Genomic DNA, 26499 nt, shown 5'->3' on the forward strand with positions numbered 1-26499 from the left:
CAGAGAAATTGGAGAGTAGAAAGTCCTGATTTTTGCACAAGTTGGTAATGTTCGATGACAATTTGGTGGCATTTATTCGTTTGTGTCTTGGCAACGGTTACCTAGTGACGGTGCTCACCATCAATGGCCATTGGCTGAGCTGTTGACTGGGACAGAAAGACAGTCACCTTTAGAACATTTTCCCTCTCCTGTTTTAGCCTTTGCTGGGGGAGAGGAGGAGGAGGAGGGGGAGAGGTAGGGTGGTGAAAAGGGGCAGGGAGGGATAGAAGAGGAGGAGGAGGAGGGAGAGGAGGAGCAGGGGGCTCAGGTGCAAGCAGCACTAATAATACCGAGAATGATAGCGGAAAAAGAGAGAAGGACTATGTGAGAAATAGCGACAGCCTCTGCGCAAAGCATCTCCATAGCTGGACTTCAACGCGAAGCTCAGCTGCCTGAGGGAGACCAGGTGAGGAGCCTCTATTAGAATAATGTGAAAGCCGGGGTAGAGTCTCTTTCATTTGTAGAATGGGTCGCGTGGGAGAAAGAATGAGGCAGCTGCTCCTTTCTGGTGCGAGGAGGCAGAATGAAGTCTTCTAGGTAGATCCACTCGAGGACAGACGGTGATGGACTGAGGGTGGCTTTTTGGAAAGTACTGAGGCTGCGTTGCCGTAGAATACATTCCTTTAGATGGTATCGGAGCCGTGGCACTTCTCACATACTGGCACTTCCAATGCATTTACAAACACACGGGCAGAAGGAGTGGGCGGGTGGGTGGGCTGAGCAAACATCTCTCCAACTTTACCGTACAAAGTGCGGAGGACAGGATGACCTTGGCTGTCATTATTGTTATTAAAGTGTCATTGCCCGGACAGGAGTGCAGAAGTTCCGTGTGGGGTAGGTCGCTGCGTCTGTGTGTCGTCTGTCTTCGGATCTGTTAGTTTTATCTGTTCCACAAATATCTTATAATTGGCATAATTCTACATAGGGGGTGTTGTTCAGCAACTCCATCTGATGTTCCATCCATTTCAGTCATTCATCAGACGACAAAGCAGCAGTTCTTGGTTTTGTGGCTGTGTCATAGATGATTATCCATCGTTTAGTGCAATATGCTACAGTTAGATCTCGAGGCAGTTCAGTTTAACCCTTTGAAGGAACGTTTAGTGAATTGCTCCCTCTAAAGAGCTAACAGGTGTCAAATTAGGAGCCAAAACTACCTTCTGGAAGCTCCATTGTAAAAGCTGAAGTGTGTTTTAGAAGGGGTCATACGTTTATTGACAGGAAGGACCAGCTGATCGTACTGATGCTGGTATAATGGAATTATCTGAAGGTGACAGATCCGGCCATGCACTATGCCATTTTTTTCGCTTAATTAGACATTAGATTATCCAAAAAATTTTGTGGTTTTGTGTGCTTCCAATAAGTAATTAATGTTGATAGTGGTGGAAATCAAAATTATAGTGCAATTTTTCATTTTTTTTGATCGTCACGGTGGCCATCTGTCAATCACAAAAATGCACAGGATTAAAGCCTGGTACACACATCCAGTTTTGATTGGCCAATCGTGGGCCACTTACCACCTCCATGTAGTATGAGAGCTTACCTATACAATTGTGTTGATAGTATTCACCGTCTGTTGACTCTCATACTACATGGAGGTGGTAAAATTGGGCAGTGATTGGACAATCAAAATTGGATGTGTGTATGCACCCTAAGTCGGCCACTATACAACTTTGTTTTTGATCGGAATTACGATTAACATGGAAAAAACGCAGTTGTACCGTGCGATGCTGATGGGAAACACAAATAACCACTACAGTGTTTACACAATTAGATGTTTTTGTTTAGCCTGATGTCTAGTTGGGCAAAAAAAAATTGTATAGTGTATGTCCAGCGCAGGGGTGGGTTCTTCTTCAACGTCTTGACCGTTGGTTGGGAGATAGATGTTGCAGAGAGATCATATACTAAGAAAAGGTTTGCGTAAACATTCTTGTCGTAGTCGAGGTAAAGCTAGTGAGCTGGAAATCAGGTCATACTGTACAAACGACTTGTCACCTCCAGCTAGGAGACTCTTAAATGATTAACAGGTGAGCCTAGAAGAGGCGGCCAAGATTCGGTAATGCAGAAACGCTCTGGGCTGAGCTGAGGCAACTGATGAGCCGATGATATCCAGTATCACTTTAGAAGTGTCTGTTAAATCGTGTGTGGCTGCCACTAACCCGGCCTGAGACGCCGAGATATTTTAAGTAGACTTCCCCTCCTTCTTATTCAGATTTTCAGGTCTAAAGATAAACTATCTCAGGAGAATAGCCAGCCACCCTGTTCCTCCTCCCCTGCTCTTTAAGCATGAAAAGGATCATGAGTCAGAGAAACGTTGCTCATTAGGCTTCTTTCTCTTTCTTCCCGTTCTCTGCTTTTATTTTGTTTTTTTTCTCTTATTTTTAGTTTCCTCCACCCATGGTACAGGATACAGAGTCCACCTTCTGTAGCAGCTGCACTCTGTGTTTGCTGAGGATGGATTGCAAGAGCCTGATGGAGAGACGACTGACCACGTTCTCCTCGCTAAGATCCTCCAAGTCCGTCCTGGATGCTGCATTATTTTCTTCTCTTCCCTCCATCTCGGAGAAGCACAGGTGAAGGAGAACTGCAAACGTTTGGTGGCTTTTATGGACAAGGCATGAGTGAATGCAAGGACCGTCTCACTGATGGAAGAGATTGCCGAAACCAGTTTTGAGGCTCTAATGTGGAGTACCTCTTTCCCGATTTTAAGACTGATCATTGCTGCCCGGGACTTACCTTCTTATATCAGGGTTCCACCCCAGGTGATCAACATTCCAAACCATGAACCAATCACAGACGTTTGATTGGGGGACAGTCAACACAAGCGGATTTATTTTTAACACTTCCGAATACCACCCTTGCCCGTTGGGTTTTGGAAACTACAATTCGTTGGACGTATGCATCTTGGAAACCACGATTATTGTGCTGCTAACCTTTCTGATTATCACCGGCAACCTGACAGTCATCTTCGTCTTTCATTGTGCCCCACTGCTGCATCATTACACCACCAGTTATTTCATCCAGACCATGGCATACGCGGACCTGCTAGTTGGAGTCAGTTGCTTAGTGCCTACGTTGTCTCTGCTACACTACTCCACCGGAGTTCACGAATCCCTGACTTGTCAAGTGTTTGGTTACATCATTTCAGTGCTGAAAAGTGTCTCCATGGCTTGCTTGGCCTTTATAAGTGTGGATCGGTACCTGGCTATCACCAAACCTCTGTCCTACAACCAGCTGGTAACACCGTGCAGGTTGCGACTCTGCATAGTCCTCATTTGGATTTATTCCTGTCTGATCTTCCTGCCGTCCTTTTTCGGGTGGGGTAAACCCGGATATCACGGGGACATCTTCGAGTGGTGTGCCACGGCTTGGCATACCAGTGCCTACTTCACTGGCTTCATCGTGTGCCTGCTCTATGCTCCAGCAGCGCTAGTTATATGTTTTACGTACTTTCACATCTTCCGTATCTGTCGGCAACACACCAAAGAAATTAGCGACCGTAGGGCGCGCTTCCCCAGCCACGAAGCCGACTCGACTGGGGAAGCCGGCCCCGGTCACAGTCCCGATAAGCGCTATGCCATGGTCTTATTCCGGATAACCAGCGTTTTCTACATGCTGTGGCTCCCATACATCATTTACTTCTTGTTGGAAAGTTGGAGGGCGTTGGCGAACCCAACCCTCTCGTTTCTCACCACCTGGCTCGCCATAAGCAATAGTTTCTGTAACTGTGTCATCTACAGCCTATCCAACAGTGTTTTCCGCCTCGGTCTCCGGAGGCTGTCAGAAACGATATGTTCGCCCTGTATGTGTTCTAAAGACATAAATGATCGGGACATGAAGCCCAGAAAGCGGGCAAACTCGTGTTCTATTTAAAAAAAATCATTGTGGAGACAATCATGAGCTTCGGAGCACATCTGCACAGGCCCGAAGGATGCTGCTTTCTCCGAAACACCTGCAGAAATGCCGAGGGTTCCAACCACTCATTTTGACTCCATTGTTTTGAAGTGATCAATTTGCAATGGAAATGGGAACCAGAAAACTGATGGTAGCAGACAAAGGGCACGCGATTTCAGCACCACGCTGTCAGGAATGAATCATCCTATAGGCTGGTGAAAGGGGGGAAGGGGATGCGGAATTATTAAAGCAAATGGTGCCAGAAAGGGTTAAGATTGAGCTAATGAACGTGGATATTTGGCAGAATATCAGATGTCACTCGAAAAAAGGTCACTTCCTTCCTCGTTCCCTGACTAAATAGGTCTTCGCTGCCTTGTCGGGTTAACAGAAAGATTCACTTGCAAGGCTCTCGTTACTGATTACAGTACTGCATCGTAACCACAATCATGGCAAACCAAGGCCTGGCCTAAAATGTGACTAAACTGCTGTTATATTTATTTATTATTTTTCTTTGTTGTTGTTCTTTACAACTTTATTGTTCTTTGTTATCAGAGCCAGAAGTCGAGTAGATGTTGTATGAGAGTTTACAAAGAAACAATGTGCAATATTCAGAGGATAATCAAGTGTTAGCGGCCTCCAATGCTCTCAGAATTCTGGACGCCAATGCCCTCGGCATCAACGCCATTTTAATTTAAAGGACCCCTATCACAAAAAAATGTAAAATTTAAAATACATGAAAACACATAAATAAAAAGTACATTTCTCTCAGTGTAAAATGTGATATAAATTACTTTTCTATGTTGCTGTCACTTACAGTAGGTAGTAGACATCTGACAAGTTTTAGACTATTCCATATCCTTATGGAGGATTCTCAGGCTTTTCTTTATTTTCAAAAGTATTTAGTGAACGGCAATTGCTCAGTCCAGCTGCCAGAATAGTGGGCAAACGGGTTGGGGAGCAGCCTGCATCTTTATAGAGATCCTTTCCAGGAAGTGATTTTGTAAAGACTACATTAAAGAGGAACTCCAGTGAAAATAATGTAATAAAAAAGTGCTTCATTTTTACAATAATTATGTATAAATGATTAAGTCAGTGTTTGCCCATTGTAAAATCTTTCCTCAACCTGATTTACATTCTGACATTTATCACATGGTGACATTTTTACTGCCGGCAGGTGATGTCAGTGGAAGGAGATGCTGCTTGCTTGTTTGGCAGTGGGAAACAGCTGTAAACAGCTGTTATTTCCCACAATGCAACAAGGCTCCCACAGTGTGATGTCAGAACCATGGTCCTGACATCACACTATGGGAGGAGTTTCACCACAGTATCAGCCATACAGAGCCACCTGATGATCCATTTGAGAAAAGGTAAAGTTTTCTCACGGGAAAGGGGGTATTAGCTATTGATTGGGATGAAGTTCAGTTCTTGGTTACGGTTTCTCTTTAAATCCCCCATAAAGATACGGACTAGTCAAAAACCTGTCAGTTCCCTCAGATTACTACTAACTACTGTAAGTGACAGCAACATAGGCAAAAAGTAATTCGTAGCTCATTTTACTCTGGAAGAACCATACTTCTTATTTGTGTGTGTTTACATGTGTTATACATTTTACAATTTTCCACGATCGTGGTCCTTTACCTAATTTTATAACATTTTGACAGAGATGTATTTTCCCCAATTTGGCTCGGCCTCAGTGTTGCCGGCAATTTGTCTCCAAAACACGTTTCGGTGATTTTAGTGTTGAATACGTGTCTTATGTACCTGTGTAGTCACGTATGCATCGTGTATATACTGATTACTTCAGACGCATTCGCGGCTCTGGTGCCGGCTTTGCGTTCTTGGCCACCTAGACGTGTCACGGAAGCTTTTGTCAGATGAGGCAGCTGCTATTGGTCCTTTATCACAATTACAAGCAATGACTCCCTCCCCCCCCCCCATCCTTCCCAGGACAATGGGTGAGTGAGCCGCCTGTGGAAAAAATAGAATCTGCTAAGTGGACACTATTCTCGCTGTACAATATACTCTGTCATCATCCTGTATAGCGTCTAGCTTGCTGCTGGTATTTTTTGATGATTCAGTGTGCAGGATCACTGTACAGACACTATATTTAGTAATAAAAAGTTCTATATATATATACCATTGTTGTGAAATCCTTGACTGATGTCCTAGAGAAGTAAACACAGCTGGAGGCCGTCCGGTTCCGCGTAGCGGGTTAGGCAATAATGTAAGTCACACAATGTACAGAGAGGACAAGATTTTCGGCCTCTGGTTAGGTCTACAGTTTTAGTTTACCTATATTTATGTGTTCTAGAATCACTTAGAGGACAACTGTAGTGAGAGGGATATGGAGTCTGCCATGTTTCTTTCCTTTTAAAGAGAACCTTAACTGAGAGGGATATGGATGTTTCCTTTTAAAGAATACCAGTTGCCTGGCAGTCCTGCTGATCTCTTCAGCTGTAGTAGTGGCTGAAGTCAGGCAACTGGTATTATTTTAAAAGGAAAAATACATATCCTTCTCAGTTTAGGTTCCCTTTAAAGAGAAACCGTGACCAAGAATTGAACTTCATCCCAATCAGTAGCTGATACCCCCTTTTACATGAGAAATCTATTCCTTTTCACAAACAAATCATCAGAGGGCGCTGTATGGCTGATATTGTGGTGAAACCCCTCCCACAGGAGACTCTGAGGACCATGGTACTCCTGGCAGTATCCGGTCTGTGAACCTTGTTGCATTGTGGGAAATAGCTGTTTACAGCTGTTTCCAACTGCCAAAACAGCAAGCAGCAGCTGCATCACCTGCTAGCAGTAAATATCTCACCATGTGATAAATGTCAGAATGTAAATCAGGGAGAGGAAAGATTTTACAATGGGCAAACACTCACTAACTCATTCATACATAATTATTGTAAAAATTAAGCAATTTTTTTAATTACATTATTTTCACTGGAGTTCCTCTTTAACTAATGTAGCCTGATTGGCTGAAGCCTCTTTCCCTCCTGTTTTCCCCTCCCACACCTGTTCCTCTGATTGGCAAATATTTCTCATGCTGAGACAATGCACTTTCTATAGTAAAGGGCGGGCAAATCAGGCAGAGGAGAGTAAGGGCCCATTCTTACTTGAGCGATTTGTGCTAATCACTGCAAATCACCCAAAAACACGAAACGCAAACGCGTAATCTGTACCAGTTTCAGGCGATTTCCCGGCTATTGCGTTTCAGTGCTATAGAAGCTCTAAACGTGATCACAGAGAAATCGCTGCACTGTCCAGTGATTTTTCCGCGGAAAAATCACTCCCGCAAAACGCCGGCAAAAGTCGCCAGCGTTTTGCGTTTCTAAGTGTGAATGGGCCCTAAGGGAGGAAATTACATCAGAATTGGCTTCAAAATAGCCACACTTAAAATGGGAAATACTAAGAAGTATTTTCTCTTTTTTTACTGTAGAAAAATCACTAAAATCAAAACGTGGACAGTGCAATACATATGTGATGTAAGTAGAGCAAGTATTTATTTATTTATTTATTTATATGTGGGTTTTTTCTGAGATAATATGGCTGACTGCTCCTCTTTAAAGAGGCCCTGTAGTGAACATGCAGTAAACTATTCAGGATACCCACTTTTACATTAATTACCCTGGTTTCAGCATAAGAAACACTTCCTACTTCTATAAATTGCTGTATATTGGTATCTAGCCCCGCCCTCCAAGGGATGCCTAGCCTCTTTAACTATTTGACATTCTCCTCCCAGAGCATTCTGGGAGATTGTGCATTATTTTTTACTGGCTTTGGAATTCTCCGAAACAAACATTCCGCAGAGCTGCACCTGACAGGACTAAAGACGCTGCCGTCTGAAATACATTTCTAAATGTAAATCATGGAAGAAAAGATTTTGCATGGAGCAAACATTGACTAATTTATAAATGAATATTGTAATAAAAAAAAAATTATACATTACATTCACTTCACTACAGTTCCTCTCTAACCCTTTAGCAGCCAAGTAAAGTAAAACTATATTTGGATGCAGGGGTGAATTTTTGTGTGCCTTCCCCAGCCTGGCAGGCTCAGCAGGGAGATTTCATGCATACCTGTCCAGACGGCTTGATTGGTATAACATGATATGACAGGTGATCGGGATCCAGGAGAGTCTCTTTCATCTCTTCCATCACCCCTTTTCTACCACTGGGTGGTGCTGTAACGCTGAGGCAGTCTCCAGGATCCTGATCACATGTCCTATCATGTGATCGGATGTGATTGGGACCCAGAAGACCTGTTGGAAGTTCAGAGCCTCAGTCCTGACTCAGACAGGAAGTGACTACAGTGTGACCCTCACTGATAAGAAATTCCAACTATAAAACCCTTTCCTAGCAGAAAATGGCTTCTGAGAGCAGGAAAGAGATAAAAAGGGTCAATAGTTTGTAGATATTAGCTATGGCATACTTCAAAGAATATGTCACAGGTAGGAGCAGGGTACCTCTCTGTGATAGGCTGGCTCAGTGGCACAGGTAGAAGCAGAGTGCCTCTCTGTGATAGGCTGGCTCAGTGGCTCAGGTAGAAGCAGAGTGCCTCTCTGTGATAGGCTGGCTCAGTGGTACAGGTAGAAGCAGAGTGCCTCTCTGTGATAGGCTGGCTCAGTGGCACAGGTAGGAGCAGAGCACCTCTCTGTGATAGGCTGGCTCAGTGGCACAGGTGGAAGCAAAGCACCTCTCTGTGATAGGCTGACTCAGTGGCACAGGTAGAAGCAGAGTGCCTCTCTGGGATAGGCTGGCTCAGTGGCACAGGTAGAAGCAGAGTACCTCTCTGTAATAGGCTGGCTCAGTGGCACAGGTAGAAGCAGAGTGCCTCTCTGTAATAGGCTGGCTCAGGGGCACAGGCAGAAGCAGAGTACCTCTGTTATAGGCTGGCTCAGTGGCACAGGTAGAAGCAGAGTACCTCTGTGATGGGCTGGCTCAGTGGCACAGGTAGAAGCAGAGTGCCTCTCTGGGATAGGCTGGCTCAGTGGCACAGGTAGAAGCAGAGTGCCTCTCTGGGATAGGCTGGCTCAGTGGCACAGGTAGAAGCAGAGTACCTCTGTGATAGGCTGGCTCAGTGGCACAGGTAGAAGCAGAGTGCCTCTCTGTTATAGGCTGGCTCAGTGGCACAGGTAGAAGCAGAGTACCTCTGTGATAGGCTGGCTCAGTGGCACAGGTAGAAGCAGAGTGCCTCTCTGGGATAGGCTGGCTCAGTGGCTCAGTTAGAAGCAAAGTACTTCTCTGGGATAGGCTGGCTCAGTGGAACAGGTAGAAGCAGAGTACCTCTCTGTGATAGGCTGGCTCAGTGGCACAGGTAGAAGCAGAGCACATCTGTGTGATAGGCTAGCTCAGTGACACAGGTAGAAGCAGAGTATTATTATTATTATTATTTATTAGATTTATATAGCGCCAACATATTACGCAGCGCTGTACAATAAATAGGCTTACAGACAATGATAACAGGGTTGATTGAACAATACAGGTAACAGACCATAGATACAACAATACAGGTAATAGCAATAAGATACACAACACAATGCAGATAATAGTACAATACCAGATCATAAACTGGAATGGTAGTGGTAAAAAATTACCAGTTCCAAATTCTGGGTAAAGTGCACACAGTCAAGTATGATACACAAGGGAAGAGGGCCCTGCCAAAGGCTTACAATCTAGAGGGAGGGGCTGGTGACACAAAAGGAGGGGGTGCATCAAGAAGTTATTGGCAGAAAGGATTAGGGTAGTGTTGAGTTGATGTAGGCCTCCTTGAAGAAGTGAGTTTTGAGTGCTTTTTTGAAGGTGTTGAAGGTGGGAGCAAGCCTGATGGGCAGCGGGAGAGAGTTCCACAGGATAGGCTAGCTCAGTGACACAGGTAGAAGCAGAGTACCTCTCTGTGATAGGCTGGCTCAGTGGCACAGGTAGAAGCAGAGCACATCTGTGTGATAGGCTGGCTCAGTGGCACAGGTAGAAGCAGAGTACCTCTCTGGGATAGGCTAGCTCAGTGACACAGGTAGAAGCAGAGTACCTCCCTGTGATAGGCTGGCTCAGTGGCACAGGTAGAAGCAGAGCACATCTGTGTGATAGGCTGGCTCAGTGGCACAGGTAGAAGCAGAGTACCTCCATGTGATAGGCTGGCTCAGTGGCACAGGTAGAAGCAGAGTACCTCTCTGGGATAGGCTGGCTCAGTGGCACAGGTAGAAGCAGAGTACCTCTCTGTGATAGGCTGGCTCAGTGGCACAGGTAGAAGCAGAGCACATCTGTGTGATAGGCTGGCTCAGTGGCACAGGTAGAAGCAGAGCACATCTGTGTGATAGGCTGGCTCAGTGGCACAGGTAGAAGCAGAGCACATCTGTGTGATAGGCTGGCTCAGTGGCTGAGGTAGAAGCAGAGCACATCTGTGTGATAGGCTGGCTCAGTGGCACAGGTAGAAGCAGAGCACATCTGTGTGATAGGCTGGCTCAGTGGCTGAGGTAGAAGCAGAGTACCTCTCTGGGATAGGCTGGCTCAGTGGCACAGGTAGAAGCAGAGTACCTCTCTGTGATAGGCTGGCTCAGTGGCACAGGTAGAAGCAGAGCACATCTGTGTGATAGGCTGGCTCAGTGGCACAGGTAGAAGCAGAGCACATCTGTGTGATAGGCTGGCTCAGTGGCACAGGTAGAAGCAGAGCACATCTGTGTGATAGGCTGGCTCAGTGGCTGAGGTAGAAGCAGAGCACATCTGTGTGATAGGCTGGCTTAGTGGCACAGGTAGAAGCAGAGCACATCTGTGTGATAGGCTGGCTCAGTGGCTGAGGTAGAAGCAGAGCACATCTGTGTGATAGGCTGGCTCAGTGGCACAGGTAGAAGCAGAGCACATCTGTGTGATAGGCTGGCTCAGTGGCTGAGGTAGAAGCAGAGTACCTCTCTGGGATAGGCTGGCTCAGTGGCACAGGTAGAAGCAGAGCACATCTGTGTGATAGGCTGGCTCAGTGGCACAGGTAGAAGCAGAGCACATCTGTGTGATAGGCTGGCTCAGTGGCACAGGTAGAAGCAGAGCACATCTGTGTGATAGGCTGGCTCAGTGGCACAGGTAGAAGCAGAGCACATCTGTGTGATAGGCTGGCTCAGTGGCACAGGTAGAAGCAGAGCACATCTGTGTGATAGGCTGGCTCAGTGGCACAGGTAGAAGCAGAGCACATCTGTGTGATAGGCTGGCTCAGTGGCACAGGTAGAAGCAGAGCACATCTGTGTGATAGGCTGGCTCAGTGGCACAGGTAGAAGCAGAGCACATCTGTGTGATAGGCTGGCTCAGTGGCTGAGGTAGAAGCAGAGCACATCTGTGTGATAGGCTGGCTCAGTGGCACAGGTAGAAGCAGAGCACATCTGTGTGATAGGCTGGCTCAGTGGCACAGGTAGAAGCAGAGCACATCTGTGTGATAGGCTGGCTCAGTGGCACAGGTAGAAGCAGAGCACATCTGTGTGATAGGCTGGCTCAGTGGCACAGGTAGAAGCAGAGCACATCTGTGTGATAGGCTGGCTCAGTGGCACAGGTAGAAGCAGAGCACATCTGTGTGATAGGCTGGCTCAGTGGCACAGGTAGAAGCAGAGCACATCTGTGTGATAGGCTGGCTCAGTGGCACAGGTAGAAGCAGAGCACATCTGTGTGATAGGCTGGCTCAGTGGCACAGGTAGAAGCAGAGCACATCTGTGTGATAGGCTGGCTCAGTGGCACAGGTAGAAGCAGAGCACATCTGTGTGATAGGCTGGCTCAGTGGCACAGGTAGAAGCAGAGCACATCTGTGTGATAGGCTGGCTCAGTGGCTGAGGTAGAAGCAGAGTACCTCTCTGAGATACTGGTATAGTATCTGAGAGGCTGGGTACTAAAAGGGCAAATTACGTCTCCAGATACTCCATCATGTCTTACTTGTCTGTCAGCTGGTTTAAGTTCTCACATGTTCTGTATGAGTTGGAGGTGCTGATCCCTACATCTGGACAGAAGCATCCTGCACTGACTCCAGTTTCTCTTTTTCTGGCTTGTTACTCAGTATAAAGAGTACCTGTATATTGTTTGCGTGTTTATCATCTCTGATCAAGCTCCTTTAGCAGCACTATCTGAGTGTGAATAGTCTAGTGCTTACAGTCTGGATGTTTGCAATGTCTGATCAGTCTTAAAGAAATCCTGTAATAAAAAAATACCCCTCTGGGGGATACTTACCACGGGAGGGGGAAGCTTCTGGATCCTAACAAGGCTTCCCCCATCCTCCTCCGTTGCTCCGTTAGCCTGCCTGGGTCCCCCAAAGTGTGGAGATGTAAATATTTACCCTTCCACCAGCGCACTAGTGGCTTTTCATTCAGGTAAGGCGGAAATAGCTGAACCTGATCGATCCGTTCTACTGCGCAGGCTCGAGTCCTTTTGCGCCTGCGATTTTTTTTCATGCTGAGTCTCTTTAACTGACACCTAAAGTGAGAGGTATATGGAAGCTGCCATATTTATTTCCTTTTAAAAAGTACCGTTTGCCTGGCATCCTGCTGATTTTTCATTTATTAGTCGTGTCTGAATCACACAACTGCAACAAGCATGCTGCTCGTGAAATAAAACTAATAAAACATCTGACCTGCATGCTTGTTCAGGGGCTATCGCTAAGGCGGAGGATCAGCAAGTCAGCCAGGAAATTTGAATTGTTAAAAAGGAAATAAATGGCAGCCTCCATAGCCCTCTTATTTCAGTTGTGCTTTAAAGCAAACCTGAAGTGAAAATAAACTTGCAATGATTTGTATGTGTAGTACAGCTAAGAAATAGAACATTAGGAGCAAAGGAAACAGTCTCATATTGTTTTCCAGTTCAGAAAGAGTAAAAAAAAAAAAATGGTTATCTATGCAAAAGAGCTGCTCTGAGCTCTTTCACCCATTGGTTCAAATACCATCCTGTTTTCTGAAGCACTTAAAGGGGAACTGAAGTAAGAGGTATACGGAGGCTGCCATATTTATTTCCTTTTGATCAATAACAGTTGCCTGGCAGCCCTGCTGATCCTCTGCATCTAATACTATTAGCCATAGCCCCTGAACAAGCATGCAGCAGATCAGGTGTTTCAGACTTTAAAGTCAGACCTGACAAGACTAGCTGCATGCTTGTTTCTGGTGTGATTCACACACTACTGCAGAGAAATAGACCAGCAGGGCTGCCAGGCAACTGGTATTGATTAAAAGGAAATAAATATGGCAGCCTCCGTATACCTCTTACTTTAGTTCCCCTTTAAACAGAAGCAAGAAAAAGCGAGAGACAGCTTGAGATAAGGTTTTGTTTCAGTAAAGTTCAAAGGGTCACTATTTCTGCATTTTTTATATACCTTAAAGCGGACCTGAACTCAGAACTCCTATCTGCTCTAAAATATACACAACAGCATAATAACCTTCAAACAAAAAAAATGTCTTTGTTACAGCTGATATAACTCCTAAAATAAATCTGCACTGTTTCTACTTCCTGTTTCATGGAAGCAGACATATTGTTAACATCCTGTGCTTTCAAAAGAGCTGATCTGCCATATCCGACTCTATGACACAGGAAGAGATCAAATTACAATTTGTAATTCGATACAAATGAGGAGGAATTATACATACAGGGGACATTTCTCTATTTTCTTTTTTTTTTTCTTTTTTTTCTCTCTGTTTTCCTTCTGTCCTATGCAAGAGTTCAGGTCCACTTTAAAAGACGGAGTGTGGTTTTAAAACTGCAACTGTGAAAGAATAATGCAATGTTATTAACAAAAAGAAAAAAAAAGCTTTATAACTGAAAATAAAAATTGGAGACGCTTTTCTTTGCTGCTAATGTTCGATTCATTATCCGTACTACACATACAGTTATATCATAAGGGGTTTTTTTTCGCTTCAGGTATTTTCTTTATGCCGGTTTTAGACTGCGGATTGACGGCAGCGGTGTGGTGCAGCCCGGGGGGCGCACTGCCAAAATCATGCCTTCGGCAATTACCGTGTTAATACAGCCAAACAGGAAGTGACGCTCCCTTGCGGTCACTTCCTGTTTTGGAAATTCGGAAGTGCATGGAAGCATATTGTAATAATAAGCTTCCGCGTATGTGTGCTGCAACGCCATTAAGTACATATTTTAAACACCCTGCTTCCCCATAGACTTCAATTATTTCCGGTCCGACGCACGTTGCCTCAGGTCACCGCAGAACTGCGCGGTAATGTAAATCTGTCCTTGCGTCGGGATGCGGCAAAAACGTTGCTTCCATCGTATCGGGCCGCAGCAGTATGAACTTTTATTGGGCCACGGTAAAAATACCGCAGCGCCCCAGTGTGGTAGCACCCTCAATGTTTGCCATTTTGATGACAGATCGCCTGCAGATCGTGTTTACACACACGGTGGTCCGGGATTTTAGTACAGAGTCAGCAGTAGTGGCGGTTTTGTTGCTCTCACTTTCCAGTAACAAATCAGTCACTTCCGCTAAGTGGGCACAACATACACATAATAGATGACTTATTCACCTGAAGGAAGCCCGTATTAGACAGCCGATTGGTGAACAGGCCAAATTCCAGCTATTACTTTGCTTCATGCATGGGCTGGCCTGATTAAGCAGTAAATGGTGATAATACCATATGGCATAGTTTGTGCAATATGGAGGGCTCTAATTTACATTTGCAGAGTATTGAAAACACTGTAAAAACAAGGCAAGCAAAAATAACTTGCGAGCTCCCCCACAACAACCATAACCAGCAGACACCACATACCCAATTCATTTAAAGTGAACCAGAGATGAAGCACCCTTATTTATTTTACCATATATATCAGTGGTTCCCATTAGAGAAAACACCTACCCTACTCTCTGTTTCATTCTTCACTGCTCAGCCTGCTTATTATCAGCCCTGATAAAATCCCTGACTGAGCACTCAGTCTGGCTTTGCTCAGGAATTGCAGCGCTGTACATGTAAATAAACTGCAGCCCCAGGACTTGACGCCGATCGGTGTTAGGTGGTCCTGGGGCTGCCGCCACGGCCACGCCCATCGGCGTTAGGCAGTCGGCAGGTAGTTAAAGACCACATCCAGCCAAAAAAAAGGTCTGAATGGCAATACATATATGTAGTCTAGGCTCTGTGTACAGTTAGATGAACAAATAAAATTTACATCTGGTACATCATATTGGATAGAACAGACTCACATTTATATCTGTAAGTAGCACTTCCTTATTACTCCTGAAGCTGAAGCATTGCTATAGCATTGTGCCCTTCTCTTCAGCCTGGTTAACTTCCCTGCCCCGCCCTCCCCTGCTGTCTGCCTGCCTGGATCAAATTACTTCTCTTTTCACAGTGTGTAGGAGAGAGAAGACACAGGAAAACGGCTGCAGCCTGTCTTATCATGTCTGTCTGCTATAATTCTTATTTCAGATGTCTGTCTGTCTGCCTAGATTAGATCACATGGGCATAAGAGGTGGAGTTAGGACATCAATCCCCCAACATCCTTTGCACCTATGGTTTGGAAAGAAAAAAAAAAGGCCTAGGGCCCAATTTCACACTGGGGGCGGGGATTCCAAGACTGTATGTGGAATACGGACCCCGGGGGTGAGAAAATACCAATTTAGCATGTGTGATTTTATATATCTTGGCAATTTATTAGGTTTAAAGCAAACTGTAATTTCTAATTTAGGTACTCTTAAGCCAACTAAGAACCAGGCAGTGTACATAAAGCATTATCAACACAATTGCATGAAAAATTGAAGCAGAACTGGTCTAAAAGTACTGCAAGACCAGAGCAGGGCCCGCTTTCACTAGTTTTGCTTCAACATTGCATGCAGTTTTGTTGATAGATCGGCCCCAGTGTCCTGTATCTGACACCCTGTCTTGAACTAGTCCAGTGATCTGCAAACTTGGCTATACAGCTGTTAAGGAGCTACAAGTCCCACAATGCATTGCAGGAGTCTGACAGCCACAGTCATGATTCATAAAGGCAAATGCATTGTGGGATTTGTAGTTCCTTAACAGCTGGAGAGCCAAGTTTGCAGATCACTGAACTAGTCCTTCCGCACATCTGTGTGCTTCACAAACTAACTGGCCTGAACTCTTGCACAAGGCGCAAGGAAAACAGAGAGCAATCCACCCTGTGGGTTTTTAGAAAGAAAAGCCTGTCTAATACCCCCTCAACTGTAAGTAATCACAAGTGTAATTTTGATTTGGCAGTCCTTGGCAGATACAACTAATATGTAAACACGGGATGTTAACCCTTTGTCTTCTTCCATGAAACCAGGAAGTGGACACGCTGCAGAATTATTGTAGACGTTCTGCAAGCTGTAACAAAGATGTGTTTTTCTTTAAAGGTTAACCTACCAGGCATTCACTTTCCCCAGGATTTCTGTGCAAAAAGTGATCCAATTAATTTTCATTACCTTTTAATTCCTGTAACTTGCTAAAATGGGTCAAGCAAGGGTCTAGAATACAGTGCCAGAGAGTATTGACGTGTATGCATGTCAATACTGTTCACAGCATGTTTTGTATTGACGTGTATAAACGTCAATACAGCTTGGGAGGTAAATATGCTGTTGCCTATCTTTTAGAGCAGAGAGGAAGTTCAAAGTTCAGCTCGCTTAACCATTCCTGCCGCCTGGACGTGATTGTCACATCCAGGCGGCTGCTGCTGTTGCACACAATGAATAGGATCATAGTTCCCATTCATTGATCTAAGTCCCCGGCAGAAAATACGTACCAGAGGCCGTGGTCTTTCTGAGCAAAAAAAAAGTTTCCCGTCCTCCTTATGCTTCCTGGAAGTGAGCGCGTTCGCTTCCAGGACTAAAAAAAAAATGTTTTGACTGTGGTCATCTTGTGGCCAAATAGTAAAACTACAGCCACATACATTTTTTATATTAAATAAATACATATTATTACACTTAAAATTAACTGTTTACCTCCCACACCAAAAATTACCCAAATAAAATGTTTAATGAAAAAAAAATTACAATAAAAAAAACCCCATAAATAGTTACCTAAAGGGCTGAACTTTTTTAATATGCATGTGAAGCATGTGTATTACTAATATTTTTTTAAATTAGAAGCTTGTAAATTGTGATGGACGCAAAACTGAAAAATGCACCTTTATTTCCAAATAAAATATTGGCACCATACATTGTGATAGGGACAAAATTTAAATGGTGTAATAACTGGGACAAATGGGCAAATAAAATACATAGGTTTTAATTATGGTAGGATGTATTATTTTAAGGCTGGTTTCACAGTGGGACGTTGCGTTTTAGGGGACGTTATGGTCGCATAACGTGCCCCTATAGCAACGCCTGGTGGTGTTGGAGCAAGACGCTACCAAGAGCCGCGTTACAAGCAGCTCTTGGTGCGCCTGCTCTGTCGGAGGCACTGCGGAGACCACGTGAGCGGAGCTCTCCGCATCACGTGGTCCCGCCAGCCAATCAGCGGCCGCTCCAAGAAGAAAACACTGCAAGTGCAGTGAATATTAAGTAGCCATGTGCCTGGCTACTTAGCGGCCTCTCCCCGCCTCCTCTCCGCCCCCAAAATAAAAAACCCCACCCGTACTGAGCATGTGCAAACAGTCTAACGCGGCTTAGCCGCGTGTAAAGTACTGCATGCAGTACGTTATCTGGACGTGCAGCGTTACAATGTAACGCAACGTGGGCACTGTGAACAGCCCATTGATTTTCATTGCTGTGCGGTGGGGTGCGTTACGTGCGTCTGTAACGTCCCACTATGAAACCAGCCTTAAGCTATAATGTCTGAAAACTGAGAAATAATGATTTTTTTTCAATTTTTTTCTTAATATTCCTGTTAAAATGCATTTAGAAAAAATTAATTCTTAGCAAAATGTACCACCCAAAGAAAGCCTAATTGGTGGTGGAAAAAAACAATATATAAATCAATTAATTGTGATAATTAGTGATAAAGTTATTGGCGAATGAATGGGAGGTGAAAATTGCTCTGATGCATAAGGTGAAAAATACCCGCGGGCTGAAATGGTTAACCTCCTTGGCGGCTTATTTTTTCTGCAAAAATTGCACAAATCCAATTTTTTAATTTTTTTTTTATGTTTCATGTAAAGCTACCAGAGTGGTAGCTACATGAAACTCCACTAGAGGGCGCATGTGTCCCTCTAGTTCGATCGTCGCCGGCAACAATAGCAAACAGGGGAACGCGTATATAACGCGCTCCCCTGTTTGGCTTCTCCTGTCGCCATGGTGACGATCGGAATGACGTCATGGACGTCAGCCGACGTCCTGACGTCAGATGTCTCCGATCCAGCCCATAGCGCTGCCGGAACTCATTGGTCCGGGCAGCGCAGGGCTCTGGCGGGGGGGGGCGGGGGAACCCTCTTGCGCCACTGCGATCGGCGGCGATCAAGCTGTACGCGCGGCTAGCAAAGTGCTAGCTGCGCGTACAGCACTTTACAGGTTGAAAATCGCCCCACCAGGGGCTGAGATCTCCTCCTGCGCGGCATAGCCCGGGCTCAGCTCGGGCTTACCGCCAGGGAGGTTAAAGAGGAACTCCAGTGAAAGTAATGTAATAAAAAAAAGTGCTTCATTTTTACAATAATTATGTATAAATGATTTAGTCAGTGTTTGCACATTGTAAAAGCATTCCTCTCCCTGATTTACATACTGACATTTATCACATGGTGACATTTTTACTGCTGTCAGGTGATATCAGTGGAAGGAGATGCTGCTTGCTTTTTTGACAGTTGGAAACAGCTGTAAACAGCGATTTCCCACAATGCAACGAGGTTAATTGACAGGAAACTGCCAGGACCATGGTTCTCACAGTTTCCTGTGGGAGGGGTTTCACCACAACATCAGCCATACAGCGCCCCCTGATGATCCGTTTGTGAAAAGGAATAGATTTCTCATGTAAAAAGGGGTATCCGCTACTGATTGGGATGAAGTTAATTTCTTTGTTACGGTTTCTCTTTAAAGGCCGGGTGCCTGGCTGTCAGGTATACAATTCTTTTTTTTAAAGCACACCTGATCTAAAGCAAAACTATCTAAAGGACACCTGACCTGAAAGTAATACGGAGGCTACAATATTTATTTTTCAACTTTACCAGTTGCCTGGCTGTCATGCATCAGTAGTGTCTGAAACCCATACCTTAAACAAGCACACTGCATATCCAGTCACCCATCTGATCAGGGTCTACATCTAATAGTATAATAGGCAGAGGATCAGCAGGACCGTCAGGGAATTTGCATTGTTTGAAAGGATATATGAAAGCCTCCATATGTCTCCCACTTCAGGTGGCCTTTAAGGCAAGCACAGAGGACTGTTCATGCTGGATTCACATACTGTACCTCTTTATGTTGTCTGTTTCTCTCCTTATTCCTGCCTCCATAATTCCCTCATCCCCCCATAATCGTTCCTTGAGAAATTTGACTTTTGACTAAAGGCACATTTTCAGACAGGAAGGGGCAGGCTTGCTGTGATGTTACTTCCTATCACCCTCCCACTCCTTCCTCTTCCCTGCCCCATTCACTCCCCTTAAAGAGAACCCGAGGTGTGTTTAAAGAATGTTATCTGCATACAGAGGCTGGATCTGTCTATACAGCCCAGCCTCTGTTGCTATCCTAAACCCCACTAAGGTCCCCCTGCACTCTGCAATCCCTCATAAATCACAGCCGTGCTGTGAGGCTGTGTTTACATCTGTAGTGTCAGTCTCAGCTGCTCCCCCGCCTCCTGCATAGCTCTGGTCCCTGCCCCCGTCCCTTCCCTGCAGTCAGCAGGGAGGGAAGGGATGCAGGCGGGGACTGGAGTTCTGCAGGAGGCGGGGAGAGCAGCAGACTGACACTATAGAGATAAATACAGTCAGCTCTGACAAGCTGTTTGTCAGCAGCGTGGCTGTGATTTATGAGGGATTGCAGAGTGCAGGGGGACCTTAGGGGGTTTGGGATAGCAACAGAGGCTGGGCTGTATAGGCAGATCCAGCCTCTGTATGCAGATAACATTCTTCAAACCCACCTCGGGTTCTCTTTAAGGGGCAGGGAAGAGGAGAGTGTGATAGGAGGGAACATCACAGCAAGCCTGCCCCTTCATGTCTGAAAATTTGACTTTTTAAGTGAAAGTCAGAATTTTCCAGGTGTGATTACGTGGGTAATGAGGAGAGGAACAGGCAATGCACAGAGGCATGTGTTTACCTTTAGGGCCTGAGCCCACTAACGCAGTTGTGCGCAGTTGTGTTTGCTTTTCAGCAACACATCAATATTACAGATGCTGAAAAGCGGATACAACTGTGCACAACTGCGTTAGTGGGCTCAGGCCCTAAAGGATACCCGACGTGACATGTGATATGATGAGTTAGAAATGTGTATGTACAGTGTCTAGCACACAAATAACTATGCTGTGTTCCTTTTTTTTTTTTTTTATCTGCCTGAAAGAGTTAAATACCAGGTATGTAAGTGGCTGACTCAGTCTCAGACAGGACGTGACTACAGTGTGACCCTCACTGATAAGAAATTACAACTATAAAACTCTTTCCTGGTAGAAAATGGCTTCTGAGAGCAGGAAAGAGATAAAAAGGGTCAATAGTTCATAGCTTTTAGCTCTGGCATCCTTCAATGAATGTGTCATTGAGCAAAAACAATAAAACAGTAAACACTTAAAAAGTAGATTTAAATATAAAATAAAACTGTGGAATATCTTTAAAAGCCATTTTTAGGGGGAGGTTAGATACAATTGTTTATTTCATTAGTTTATTTTCGCTTGGGGTGTCCTTTAAAGGGAACCTAAACTGAGAAGAATAAGGATTTTTCTTTTTAAAATAATACCAGTTGCCTGACTCTGCTGCTGATCCTGTGTCTCTAATACTTTCAGCCACAGCCCCTCAACAAGCATGCAGATCAGGTGCTCTGACTGAAGTCAGACTGGATTAGCTGCATGTTTGTTTCAGGTGTGTGATTCAGCCACTACTGCAGCAAAGAGATCAGCAGGACTGCCAGGCAACTGGTATTGTTTAAATGGAAACATCCATTCCCCTCTTAGTTTAGGTTACCTTTAATGCAACACTGGTCATACTGGTCATACTTCCCCAATCTGGTCATACTTCCCCAATCTGGTCTACTCCTCAATTTGTTTCTCCTCTCCCGCATTCTATCCACTGCGATCAATTGAATTCTTCATCCATCATTTTAAAATTGGTCATGGTCAGCACACTGTTAAACTGTAATATCGCCTACGAGAGCCACAGGTAAACATGTATATTACTTTGCACATCAGATGTCCTTCAAGCTATAACTGACAGCAACTGATATACTATTATTATATGAGAACTGGAATGAATTGTTTTCAGAAGAAAATGGTGGCTCCTGGTAGGAACTGATGGCAAGGTAAGTATGTGATATTCATTTGCAGGTACATCATGTGTTTATTATAAATAATTTTACTTTGTCCAGGTTCACTTTAAGTAGCTTTTCCTCATAACAGGTACCCTTTTACCATGCAAGCTCTAGGGCTGTCATTCTTCGCCTTCTTTTACCGCTTATCAAAGGGCTTGAATGGTACCCTGGCTGTGCGCCTGTTTTCGGTTCAGTATTCCATGAAAAAGTCCCCTTTATGTGATAAATGTCTGTTAAACATTTCAAATGGAGCTGTTTGATCTACTGGGCGCCATCTGTTTCTCTGTTATTCGGAATAAAAATGCTTTTATGGCAGTCTAGTAATAACAGGTGAATAACTGAATGCAGAAGTCTCCAATTACGTCCAGAAAACAGTATCATGGGTTCAGTAATAAGGGTTATAATAATGCAAATGAAAGATACAAAGCTTGGTGAGAGAATCCCAGATCCGCTGCCAGCTGATACTCTGCGTTTCTGCGATTGCCGGTGGTCCGCTCCATGTTCTGGCTTCTGTCACTCTGAGATTCCACCGAGTGCTGAAATGTCACCGTCTGAACCCCCAGCGTCCTCTGTTCACCTCTGGAACTTGTTTTGCTTATTAGCACATTGAACCAGATTATTTATTCTTTGTGATATTCACCTGAATTTGGTATTAGGTATGTATGGATAAAAAAATAAAAAGCCAACAATTTGCAAAATATCTATCAGCTATATTCTAAAAAGCATAGTATACACAAATGACGATTGGTCACAGGGAAAGACCAGTTGATCCTTGGCTACCTTCCTTTTCACACCCACTCTCCCACATTCCTGTACATCTCACAGCCACTCTCCCACATTCCTGTACATCTCACACCCACTCTCCCACATTCCTGTACCTCTCACACCCACTCTCCCACATTCCTGTACCTCTCACACCCACTCTCCCACATTCCTTCCACATTCCTGTACATCTCACACCCACTCTCCCACATTTCTGTACCTCTCAGACCCACTCTCCCACATTCCTGTACCTCTCACACCCACTCTCCCACATTCCTTCCACATTCCTGTACATCTCACAGCCACTCTCCCACATTTCTGTACCTCTCACAGCCACTCTCCCACATTTCTGTACCTCTCACACCCACTCTCCCACATTCCTTCCACATTCCTGTACATCTCACACCCACTCTCCCACATTCCTGTACCTCTCACACCCACTCTCCCACATTCCTGTACATCTCACACCCACTCTCCCACATTTATATACATCTCACACCCACTCTCCCACATTTCTGTACCTCTCACACCCACTCTCCCACATTCCTGTACCTCTCACACCCACTCTCCCACATTCCTGTACATCTCACACCCACTCTCCCACATTCCTGTACATCTCACACCCACTCTGCCACATTCCTGTACATCTCACACCCACTCTCCCACATTTATATACATCTCACACTTACTCTCCCACATTTATATACATCTCACACCCACTCTCCCACATTCCTGTACATCTCACACCCACTCTCCCACATTTCTGTACCTCTTACACCCACTCTCCCACATTCCCGTACATCTCACACCCACTCTCCCACATTTATATACATCTCACACCCACTCTCCCACATTTATATACATCTCACATCCACTCTCCACATTTCTGTACATCTCACACCCACTCTCCCACATTTATATACATCTCACACCCACTCTCCCACATTTCTGTACCTCTTACACCCACTCTCCCACATTCCTGTACATCTCACACCCACTCTCCCACATTCCTGTACCTCTCACACCCACTCTCCCACATTTCTGTACATCTCACACCCACTCTCCCACATTTATATACATCTCACACCCACTCTCCCACATTTCTGTACCTCTTACACCCACTCTCGCACATTTCTGTACCTCTCACACCCACTCTCCCACATTCCTGTACCTCTCACACCCACTCTCCCACATTCCTGTACATCTCACACCCACTCTCCCACATTCCTGTACCTCTCACACCCACTCTCCCACATTTCTGTACATCTCACACCCACTCTCCCACATTTATATACATCTCACACCCACTCTCCCACATTTCTGTACCTCTTACACCCACTCTCGCACATTCCTGTACATCTCACACCCACTCTCGCACATTCCTGTACATCTCACACCTACTCTCCACATTTCTGTACATCTCACACCCACTCTCCCACATTTATATACATCTCACACCCACTCTCCCACATTTCTGTACCTCTTACACCCACTCTCCCACATTTATATACATCTCACACCCACTCTCCCACATTCCTGTACCTCTCACACCCACTCTCCCACATTCCTGTACCTCTCACACCCACTCTCCCACATTTCTGTACCTCTCACACCCACTCTCCCACATTTCTGTACCTCTCACACCCACTCTCCCACATTTCTGTACATCTCACACCCACACTCCATATTTCTGTACATCTCACACCCACTCTCCCACATTTCTGTACATCTCACACCCACTCTCCCACATTTCTGTACATTCCCCTCTCCATAGTACTTGCTGCTTATCTTTCTTACCCTCTCCATAGTATAGTACATGCTGCTCCTCTCCCCTCTCCATAGTATAGTACATGCTGCTCCTCTTCCTTACCCTCTCCATAGTATAGTACATGCTGCTCCTCTTCCTTACCCTCTCCATAGTATAGTACATGCTGCTCCTCTTCCTTACCCTCTCCATAGTATAGTACATGCTGCTCCTCTTCCTTACCCTCTCCATAGTATAGTACATGCTGCTCCTCTTTCCTCCCCTCTCCATAGTATAGTACATGCTGCTCCTCTTCCTTACCCTCTCCATAGTATAGTTCATGCTGCTCCTCTTCCTTACCCTCTCCATAGTATAGTACATGCTGCTCCTCTTCCTTACCCTCTCCATAGTATAGTACATGCTGCTCCTCTTCCTTACCCTCTCCATAGTACAGTACATGCTGCTCCTCTTCCTTACCCTCTCCATAGTATAGTACATGCTGCTCCTCTTCCTTACCCTCTCCATAGTACAGTGCATGCTGCTCCTCTTCCTTACCCTCTCCATAGTATAGTAGATGCTGCTCCTCTTCCCTACCCTCTCCATAGTATAGTACATGCTGCTCCTCTTCCTTACCCTCTCCATAGTATAGTACATGCTGCTCCTCTTTCCTCCCCTCTCCATAGTATAGTACATGCTGCTCCTCTCCCTTACCCTCTCCATAGTATAGTACATGCTGCTCCTCTTTCCTCCCCTCTCCATAGTACAGTACATGCTGCTCCTCTTCCTTACCCTCTCCATAGTATAGTACATGCTGCTCCTCTTCCTTACCCTCTCCATAGTACAGTACATGCTGCTCCTCTTCCTTACCCTCTCCATAGTATAGTACATGCTGCTCCTCTTCCTTACCCTCTCCATAGTATAGTACATGCTGCTCCTCTTCCTTACCCTCTCCATAGTATAGTACATGCTGCTCCTCTTCCTTACCCTCTCCATAGTATAGTACTAGCTGCTCCTCTTCCTTACCCTCTCCATAGTATAGTACATGCTGCTCCTCTTCCTTACCCTCTCCATAGTATAGTACATGCTGCTCCTCTTCCTTACCCTCTCCATAGTATAGTACTAGCTGCTCCTCTTCCTTACCCTCTCCATAGTATAGTACATGCTGCTCCTCTTCCTTACCCTCTCCATAGTATAGTACATGCTGCTCCTCTTCCTTACCCTCTCCATAGTATAGTACATGCTGCTCCTCTTCCTTACCCTCTCCATAGTATAGTACATGCTGCTCTTCTTCCTTACCCTCTCCATAGTATAGTACATGCTGCTCCTCTTTACTCCCCTCTCCATAGTATAGTACATGCTGCTCCTCTTCCCTACCCTCTCCATAGTATAGTACATGCTGCTCCTCTTCCCTACCCTCTCCATAGTATAGTACATGCTGCTCCTCTTCCTTACCCTCTCCATAGTATAGTACATGCTGCTCCTCTTCCTTACCCTCTCCATAGTATAGTACATACTGCTCCTCCTCCTTACCCTCTCCATAGTATAGTACATGCTGCTCCTCTTCCTTACCCTCTCCATAGTATAGTAGATGCTGCTCCTCTTCCTTACCCTCTCCATAGTATAGTACATGCTGCTCCTCTTCCTTACCCTCTCCATAGTACAGTACATGCTGCTCCTCTTCCTTACCCTCTCCATAGTATAGTACATGCTGCTCCTCTTCCTTACCCTCTCCATAGTACAGTACATGCTGCTCCTCTTCCTTACCCTCTCCATAGTATAGTACATGCTGCTCCTCTTTTCTCCCCTCTCCATAGTATAGTACATGCTGCTCCTCTTCCCTACCCTCTCCATAGTATAGTACATGCTGCTCCTCTTCCCTACCCTCTCCATAGTATAGTACATGCTGCTCCTCTTCCTTACCCTCTCCATTGTATAGTACATGCTGCTCCTCTTCCTTACCCTCTCCATAGTATAGTACTAGCTGCTCCTCTTCCTTACCCTCTCCATAGTATAGTACATGCTGCTCCTCTTCCTTACCCTCTCCATAGTATAGTACATGCTGCTCCTCTTTCCTCCCCTCTCCATAGTATAGTACATGCTGCTCCTCTTCCTTACCCTCTCCATAGTACAGTGCATGCTGCTCCTCTTCCTTACCCTCTCCATAGTATAGTACATGCTGCTCCTCTTCCCTCCCCTCTCCATAGTATAGTACATGCTGCTCCTCTTCCTTACCCTCTCCATAGTATAGTACATGCTGCTCCTCTTCCTTACCCTCTCCATAGTATAGTACATGCTGCTCCTCTTCCTTACCCTCTCCATAGTATAGTACATGCTGCTCCTCTTCCTTACCCTCTCCATAGTACAGTACATGCTGCTCCTCTTCCTTACCCTCTCCATAGTATAGTACATGCTGCTCCTCTTCCTTACCCTCTCCATAGTATAGTACATGCTGCTCCTCCTCCTTACCCTCTCCATAGTATAGTACTAGCTGCTCCTCTTCCCTACCCTCTCCATAGTATAGTACATGCTGCTCCTCTTCCTTACCCTCTCCATAGTATAGTACATGCTGCTCCTCTTCCTTACCCTCTCCATAGTATAGTACTAGCTGCTCCTCTTCCTTACCCTCTCCATAGTATAGTACATACTGCTCCTCCTCCTTACCCTCTCCATAGTATAGTACTAGCTGCTCCTCTTCCTTACCCTCTCCATAGTATAGTACATGCTGCTCCTCTTTCCTC

At 45.2% G+C, this 26499-nt stretch overlaps 2 protein-coding genes across 4 annotated transcripts in view; both read left to right on the plus strand.

Moving 5' to 3' along the window:
• RABGAP1L (RAB GTPase activating protein 1 like) overlaps window positions 1-26499 on the plus strand; it is a 482080-nt gene that overhangs the window by 222429 nt on the left and 233152 nt on the right. The gene's annotated exons all lie outside the window — the stretch shown is intronic.
• GPR52 (G protein-coupled receptor 52) lies at window positions 348-6025 on the plus strand. Of its 2 annotated transcripts, none has more exons than XM_068239096.1 (2): window positions 348-445; window positions 2422-6025. In XM_068239096.1, the coding sequence occupies exon 2, from the start codon at window positions 2818-2820 to the stop codon at window positions 3907-3909; it is 1092 nt and encodes a 363-aa protein (XP_068095197.1). In that variant the 5' UTR covers window positions 348-445; window positions 2422-2817; the 3' UTR covers window positions 3910-6025. The 2 variants fall into 2 exon arrangements, with proteins under 2 accessions (XP_068095197.1, XP_068095198.1); XM_068239097.1 differs by lacking the exon at window positions 348-445 and adding an exon at window positions 796-873.

Source organism: Hyperolius riggenbachi, chromosome 6, assembly GCF_040937935.1.
Source record: "Hyperolius riggenbachi isolate aHypRig1 chromosome 6, aHypRig1.pri, whole genome shotgun sequence".
NCBI lineage: Eukaryota > Metazoa > Chordata > Amphibia > Anura > Hyperoliidae > Hyperolius > Hyperolius riggenbachi.